Raw genomic sequence first — 8801 nt, 5'->3', positions numbered from 1 at the left:
CTACTTCATCTCACCTTCTACTCGTCTGTACGACATGAGAAAATGAAGTTATAAAATAAAGGAAGTAAATTAAGCAGACAAAGAAACAGTGTTTGATGATCAATATGCTGTTGGAGAGTTTGCACATATTTACACTTAAACTAAAACTTTAAACAATGTAGAAACTGCTCTAGCATTGTTTTTGCAAAGTAAATCAAAAATGTCTTTATTGCAGAATTGAATCTTGAATTGCTTTGTTTTACTGCAGCCAGCACTTAAGTTGGAGAGGTGATTGAGCTTATCACATAAAAATGATTTACTGTTTTCAGCTTTTGACCATCAACGTGGATTCAGTTCAGATTTTAAGAGCCAGTGCTTTAGTTGAGTTTGATTCTGGCGCTGCTTTGTGTTTCTCACTGTATCTTTTTTTTTTATTTTTATACTTGCTTCAAAATTAAAGAGCAATCAGTAAGGGTTTGTCCATTCCATTGCATAAGGCAGAAGATTAATGAAATATTTTGAATAACCAGTTTGAGAGGAATGCTGGCAGCTTTTATTATAGTCTCGTTCATTCGCATGGATTTGTGGGTGGTTTCATGGGAAGCTGTGCAAGAAGGATGAACATTGTGTTGAAACCACAGCCAGCCCATACGTCCTACACAGAAACTCACTTATAGAGCTTACACACACTGACTTTAAGTCATTGATGTTTTCTTCACACTTAAATCTTGCAAGCAACACTATAGCTGATAAGATTATTTGCTTAATACTAGTGGTTACATGTGACACCTCATAAAAGACCTGCAAAAACAAAAAAAAACTGTCATTCAGGATTTCACACTTGAGGAGCTGAAGCACTCGCTTGAGCACAAACCATGACTTCATTGCATGTCACCTTAAAAAGGATCACGTAGTGTCCGGTTTAGTTGTAACTTCTCATTTTTTTTCTGTTATCCAGACAGAACAACTTTTTAGCATATTCGCCGATCATATGGTTGTACTTTGATGTACTAGTCATACTGAGCCAGAAGCATCAAAACAAAGTTTCAAAGAAACCATGCACCCTGTGTGGTGGAGAGAATGCACACCAGGTTAAAAATATTCAAGCCTGTGCCCAGCCAAAACGAACGACCAGAAGCCTGAATGTGTTTGCTCGCCTGTGTGAGGACACGCACACCTGCATACTTGTGTGTGACACAAAGACAAAGCGTCGTATGTACTCTCTGCTAGCAAGCCCAAAAAAGACACAGCAGGAAGAGAGAAAACAATAATCATACAGGGAGACAGAGAAAATAAAAAACGAGAGTTCCTGAGTGAAATCTCTCTTGAGGCTGAGCCTGCTCACTACTCTGCTGCACATTTGCACCTGTGTCTTATTGACTAATTATAGCCAGCCTGCTTTTTAGTAAGGAACTCTCAAACTTCTTCTTTTTGTGTCCGTCCGTTTTCTCATACTCAACCATCTGCTGTTGTGTTGCTGTGCACCCTGCCAGCCATTGTTAAAATAACTACCCATTAGAGGAAAACTTGGTCAGTCCTTATTTTGTGGCTCCTCACCTCAATGTACTCTGTTTACGTCTATAGTAAACTGCCACTGAGGAAATAAGAGTGAATGAATTATCTCTTGGGGGAACAAAGAATTAGCCACAGTTCTTTTGCTCAAATTGTCTGTTAACGCATAAATTCCTTGAAGGGCAGTGCTGATAGGTCAAGGCACCATCTCTCCCTGTGCTCTTTATATGTAATAAATGGAAAGCACCATTAAGACAACGCATCCACTCTTTCAATCAGCTGAATATACTCAGACTTTAAACTGTAATCAAAGTATTTACGGCATTATAACAACACAGGAAATATTCTCACCGTCTAAACAGAGTTATAATAAAATGGTGGATGGATGGACGGGCTGTATCTTTTTTTTTTTTTTTTTTTTTTTGAATTCTCACGTACAAGATTCATCCTTTTACCCAATCTATAAAGTTATATACTGTAGGAGTGTGATTTATACATAGTTTTATACTATCCTCTGGAATTGTTCTTAAGGTTAGATGTGATGTATTTCTCTTGATACGAACTTATCTGTCAGACGTGTGAGAAGGTTTGTCTAAAGTAGGCCGGACTCCTTGAAATAGTAAAATAATTCTAGCTTTCATAAAGAATAGAGCAAGAACTTATGCGTCTCTCTGTCTGAATACATGTGGCTGCAGCCCACACAATATTAAAAAAAAAAAGACTAAGAGAAATACAGTTTGTCATGTGGTGTTTGCAGCCCATCGCATACATGTGTGTTGTGCAACCAGGACCAAATATATCTTGCACACACAAAAAAAGCTTCCCTTTCATAATTCATACTGAGTGACCAAAAGAATAGAAACACCTTTCAGATGCAGTACAATACAACAGCACAGATATACTCCAAATACCACCTTCAAATTTTCATTTTTTGGTGAGATTTTGCTTTAGCTGTTGGATGTGGACTTCATTCTGTGGTGTTGTGTTGGACTTGTACTCTCTCTGTGTGTGTGTGTGTGTGTGTGTGTGTGTGTGTGTGTGTGTGTGTGTGTGTGTGTGTGTGTGTGTGTGTGTGTGTGTGTGTGTGTGTGTGTGTGTGTGTGTGTGTGTGTGTGTGTGTGTGTGTGTGTGTGTGTGTGTTCCACCGCATAAAAATATATGCAGGATAGATGTTTTAGAAACATCTTACAATACAGTGCAATCTAAATCTACACCACAAACTGACCGAATGTTTGAATCCACACATCTCTGATAAGAGTGTCATCAAAAACTGAACATTGTCAGCTTTATAAAGGATTTACTGCTGCACTGTTCTACAAGGTAACGTTACAGCACAGACATGTTTCTGCTTTTTTGGTCATTCAGTGAAATACTGAATACATTTAAATGCCAATTATACAGTTTAAATTGCACACCAGTTTTGTGTTTAGGTCACAAAAAAATATCCATTTGGGAGCTTCTTTTGGAATCGTCAAGATACACGGTTACTTTCATAGGATTCAGATAATGTGAGAGCCATAGAATCACATTGTCTCTCACTATTGTCCTAATTGATTTAATGTCTTTCTAGCTTTAGTAAAACATCCCTGCTCTCTTACTAGATAACAAAATAACATTTTGAGCTTCCATATCCTGAATGAATATTATATTATTTTGATCATTAGTTCTGTTAAGTAACCCCCCCTGTTTGGTCAAATTATAAAACAATTGAATTGTGTTTTTAATTATTTTTTTTTACAAGACTTACTAAATGTAAATTTACAACACGCCATGCACTAAACTTGCCTCCTAAATTATCTTGCAGATATTTTGAAGATGGCAACACTTCCTCTTCCTCAAACAATTCTTGACAGATAATGGAGTAACATTTTCAGGTAATGCACTGTAAATGAACAGATTTTTTTTTTTTTGTACGTGTGTGTGTGTATATATATAAAACTAAAAAGCACAGTCCTATTTCTGCATTTTGGCAGCATATGAAAGAGAATTATTCCAAAGTTTATGGAGTTTTCAGATCATACGGCATTGTGTGGTTTGGATGTGAGAATAGTAATATATTCTGTCCCTCGATCACCAACACTTGGAACCATTTCCTCCATCGGCTGTTTACGTACGAGGTCTAAACCCCTAAAGATGTTAAAACGAGCTTGAGGCCTTACCTTCAACTGCTGTGTGCAGAAAGTCCACTGCCACAGAGGTGCCAACGACCTAATTCAGGGACGTCTTCCTTTCGCTCTGTACTAATATACAACTCAGAGCAGCTGCGTCGTGAGATGGATGCACAGATAATCAGAGGGGGGCTGATAATGTCTTGTTGCTTTCAGTCCTACCCTTCCACCTTCCTCCTCCTTTGCATTCTCGCTCTTTATGTGTTGTTTTCCTATCTTTAACTCGGACTGTCCACCTCTGTATTTTCACATGAAAAGTGTCAGACTGTCCCTGTACTTGATGGGGTTGTGGTGTTTGTGGCTCGCCCACGCTAGGAGTCCTGTCTGTCTGTCTGATGCTGCTGTCAATTTCAAACACTCATATATCAAGGTCACTGTCACATGTACACAAGCACGATTTTTGCTTCCTGTTGTGATGCGCTTAAGCCGCTAATGTTAAAAAATAAGGACCAGAGGTCGATGGGGACACGAAAATGCTCTGTTGTTGTCATATGGCCAAGAAGACGCGGTCTAACCTGTACTTTTATCAAAGACATTTTCAAGGTTAAGCGTTTGGCCAAGACATCTGTGTAGGTTTAGACTTAGTTGTGTCTGTCGGATGGATACAACTGTGATACAGTGCCCTTGTCGAAAGCGGAGAATGTATTACATTAACATTACAATTTTGCATGATAAATAAATTGCAAAATATTGATATACAGAGTTGATGATTAAGTGCACTAACATTTTGCAACCAGCTAAATTAAACAATTATTTTGTGTTGAGTTGGCTGGCGACCAGTCCAGGGTGTACCCCGCCTCTCGGCTAAAGTCAGCTGGGTTTGGCTCCAGCTCCCCCGCGACCCTGACGGATAAGCGGTATAGACGATGGCTGGATGGATGGATTTTGTGATGATATTGGTGTCCACATTATGATGATTTCAGACTAAATCTTCCTGACAGTCCTTATGTCTTATTGCAAAGTTGCTACAATAGCAACAAAACATGTAGTACATTTTATTTTCATATTTTAATCTGTGAAAGCACCTTTAATGTCTGTTGTTGTTACAAATCATTCAAAACATTCACAAGTTATGTGAAATGTGAAGCTTTATTCAGAAGACTTCAGTAGCTTTTTGAGAAAGGATGACCTCCTTTGTAACAGGGTTGCCAGATGACATTGAAAACAAATGTCCTAACACATGATTTATTTTTATTTAAAATCAGTGTAAATGTGTAACATGAATAGAAATCCTTCATTTACTGGTTGGTAGTTGCTTGTTTCCCCACTAGAAAAATTACAGCTGCTGGTTTGAATTGTGCGTTGTGTTGTGGCGCCCTCTGCTGGTGGTCTTCGGAACACGTGCTGGCAGACTCAGGAGGAGCCCCACCTGTTAAAATGCCGATACACAATAACCAGGAGGAGGAAGTCTAATGAAATAAGTAAGAACTACCTTTTCTTTTTTTTAGATCATTGAATAGTGACAGCGCCAGTGAAGAGACTGTCAGGATGGACGTTCCTGCAGTGCATGCAGAAGAATGAAAGTTAGTGGATAATTTAACAGTTATTTACAGCAGTGTTGCTGGATGCAGCAACAGTCCTAAATTAACACACACTGCAACAATAACCAATAAATAGGTTGGAGATGGTTTTGCGAGAAGAAGCAAGGATTAGGGAAGCAATACAATGATGATCCAAATGTTGCAGAGATGCACAGGATTGATGTTTATGCTAAAAGTAGATAACATGCCATGCCAGTGCAACAGCTTTATGGAAGCATCTGGATGCAAGTATTTAGCTGCTGTTTCTATATTACAGACTTAAACATAAGCTATGCACAAGAGAGAGGCGCATGCCTCATACAAAGCTGCAGGCCTACATACAGGGTTCAACGTTTGGTTTTCCATTCACTCGGAGTCTGCTGGGAAATCACGCAGTGGGGATAAAGGGAAATACCAAGTTCAACGCGCACCCAGTTTCGCTGGCTTGGGTGTTTTTCACCGCAGAAAAACGGCATAAATGCACAGGCATTATATCCTAACCCTGCTACAATCAAACCAGCCTAGAAATGTATGTCTTTAATATTCCAAAACATGATTTAAAAAAAAGAGGCTAGAATCACTTTTTAAGCTCTCCAGCTACTACATTTATGTAGGCCCGTATACTACTTTATATAATAGAGATAAGAATCAAACTAAATTGTTGAAATAGTCTGCATAATTACTCCTGTTATAAAGATTTACAGTATCTCTGACAGCAGGTCCTTGCGTGCAACGTTTCATTCTGGTAGAAAAACATGTGAAACCACAGAAAGTCACACAGTGACTGAATTGGCTGCATGTAAATGTTTCTCTCTGCCTTGTGTATTTCGGCAGATGTGGGCTTTAATCGTTCAATAATGTCCACATCCATTCACCGTGACCAAATAACTCATGGAAAGATCTAAGCTTTGGATTCGTGTTTGTTATGGGAATTATAAACCCCCATATGTATTCAATTGCGAAAGAAACAACCCCAAAAGACATGAATGCAGTATAAGACGCAGTTGTTTCCCCCTCCTCTCTGACAGCTAGACTGTCCTCCCCTTAGCGTCCATACGGACTGAGGTGCAGCCCTGCATGTGCACTGCTGAACCGGCTCTTGAGTCCCGGTCGAGGGTCTGCCTCCTCGCCGAGAGCCTGGCCTTGTCTCCCCTCGATGTAGAGCGGCAGGCCGCGGTAGACGGCCGGGGGAGACCGCCATGGCAGCAGAAAGTTACTCCCCACATAGGGCAGCCGCCAATTCTGAGCTGGATACGACAGGATGGAGGCATGGGGGTGTGTGTCGGGTGTTGGCAGAAACACTCGGATGGGAGAAGTGGGATGGGGAGACGCGGAGCTGCGGATGTCGTCGCTGGAGGAGACCTGCAGCTGAGCATCCAGCTCTGCCTCCGCTGACCCCCCGCCCTCCAGAACTGCCCGGGGAGAGCGGACACGGGGCCCGAGGAGGGGGGGTATGCCTCGCTGCGTGCAACAATTATAAGAACTTTGTGCGTTTAAACCACCAACGCCCCTAGTTGAGCTTAAACAGGGGATGTTGGCCTCAAATGGATGGCTCACACTCAGGACAGAGGCCGGGCTGCTCCAGAGTCCTGTCTGGAAGAGGGCAGGGGCGTGAGCCGGTCCAGGTGATGAGGGCAAAGTAGAGGCTGCTATGGGTGCTGGACCGGCGTGGCTCCTCTGTGCTCCCGGGCCGCTGTGATACTGCAGGCTGAGCACTCGGGCCCGCAGCTCCGCGTTCTCCTCGTTCAGAGCCAGCAGCTGGCCCTGCATCATCAGGTCGCTCAGCCTCCTCTTCTCCCTGGACCGCCGGGCTGCCTCGTTGTTCTTCACTCGCTTATCCCAGTAGGTGGCATCTTTCCTGTTGGCGGGGATCATCTCCCTCTTGCGGCGCGTAACGGGGCTCGCGCGGCTGCTGCAGGCCCGTAAACTCAGGAGACCTCGAGCCAGCAGAGAGGACTGAGCCACCGGGAGGAGCAGCTCCATGCAGCCGGAGGAGGAGGGCTGGCACGGAGCAGCGGCCCCAGGACCGTCAGGGCTCCCCGAGCTGGACATGGCACTAGACTGAGGGAAATATGAAGTTTTACTCAACTTATTTTATAATATCTATCAACCATTCTTAGATAACAGCCACCACTGTGACTGTTATTTAATGAATATATTTAAAAAATATCCCCGTACCCTGTGCAGTTGATTATATAAACTAAATTGTTAACTGAATGCTACTTTTAAGTTGCTGCAAGAATTAATAATGGATTGAAGGGCCAACAGTGCAGCCACCTCCACAACACTGCAAACGTTGCATATAATAATAGTTCAGTAATGGTAACGGTAATGGTAAGTAACTATCAGCCACGAAAGGAGCCGTTCTGCATAACAAGCACATATACTTTTACCACAAAGGTGTATTTTGCTGTGTTACTTCTGAAGTACATTTTACTCTGAGAAAAGTTTTGAATGCAGAGTTTTAAGATGTAGGCCAAGTGGAGTATGTAGCATAAAGGATCCGAGTAGTAATAAACACATCACTCATTCGGTTAACAGCAAATTAAAATGAAGGACATTATTCAAATCAATCTCAGGTAATCTTAAACATGTGAGCAGATTGATGAAAAGCATCAATGTCTTGTCTTGCATGAACCAAGTCAAACCTTATGATTAAGCCGTGTTAAACTGACCTGAGTGGAAAGGTGACACCTGATTTGGAGGGCAGGATCAACTTTGAGAGATCTTGTTGTATTTCTGCAACACACAGCGGTTTGACACAGCACTCTACAGAACCGAACTATTTACAAGTCTGTGGACGTGAGCAGTTCGCTGCGCTTACCTGTCAATCACAATCAGCGGTGCTGAAGAGAGCAGAGCTGCTTGGCGGCGCACACTTATACTGAATGCACGCAGCCAATCCGGTTGTGTCCTCGCGCTGTCTGTCTAATGCTGTGGAAACTGATCAGGCAACTTGACTTGGAGAGCGGAAGTCCGAGACAACAGTGTGGTCACGATCAAACCAACAGGTGATACTGAAATGAGTCACTTTGGATCAACTGTCCTACTTACTCTTCTTGTTGATGCATGATAATATGCACATTTCCTGCAGACCAGCGCACCGACGCAGCCGTATCCACCATGTTTTTTTTAAATTTATTTATAGCCATAGCAGACTTAACACAGAGAATGATCCCGTTTATTAATGGTCGATTGTTAAAATGCTAAACTTAGTAGCTTGTAAAATTTAATGACTCGTTTAAAAATCAAAGCAGAAATCATGCAAAACATTGAAGGCATTTCTCTTTGTAGAGATGTTTGTTTGATTTCAGATTGATGCCAAAATGATTCTCCCCCAATCCACATGCCCTGACGAAGTTTGCACCTGTAACTCTGCAAATGTGCCCACAATGAAATTCAAGGAGAAGTGATGAATGAGTCCATCTGTAAGTCAGTTTAGACATGATGCTTCCATGGTGTGCTGCATTCTTGCTTTTCTTAAATTAGGCAAATTACTTAAGCAAGCACAATGCACACCACTTTATTTTGTTATTAATTTAAAACTGACTTTTTCCGTTTGGGGGTGCATTGCCATGTTTGCGAATGGAAACCTGCTGACATGGATGTACTATGGTTACGC

The 8801-nt window shown here is 41.9% G+C and overlaps 1 protein-coding gene across 1 annotated transcript; it reads right to left on the bottom strand.

Moving 5' to 3' along the window:
• Nucleotides 1-6223: 6223 nt before the first annotated feature.
• LOC139202633 (NFIL3 like protein) lies at nucleotides 6224-7231 on the bottom strand. The gene has a single exon (XM_070832173.1). The coding sequence runs from the start codon at nucleotides 7229-7231 to the stop codon at nucleotides 6224-6226; it is 1008 nt and encodes a 335-aa protein (XP_070688274.1).
• Between the last annotated feature and the right edge of the window lie 1570 nt (nucleotides 7232-8801).

This window comes from Pempheris klunzingeri, chromosome 6 (assembly GCF_042242105.1).
Source record: "Pempheris klunzingeri isolate RE-2024b chromosome 6, fPemKlu1.hap1, whole genome shotgun sequence".
Taxonomy (NCBI): Eukaryota; Metazoa; Chordata; class Actinopteri; order Acropomatiformes; family Pempheridae; genus Pempheris; species Pempheris klunzingeri.
Note: the sequence above shows the minus strand (reverse complement) of the source record. Positions and strands in the feature narration are given on the sequence as shown.

Bases quoted from the DNA above. Each gene is read 5' to 3' on its own strand.
- LOC139202633 (XM_070832173.1), bottom strand. From the start codon at position 7,231: ATGTCCAGCTCGGGGAGCCCTGACGGTCCTGGGGCCGCTGCTCCGTGC.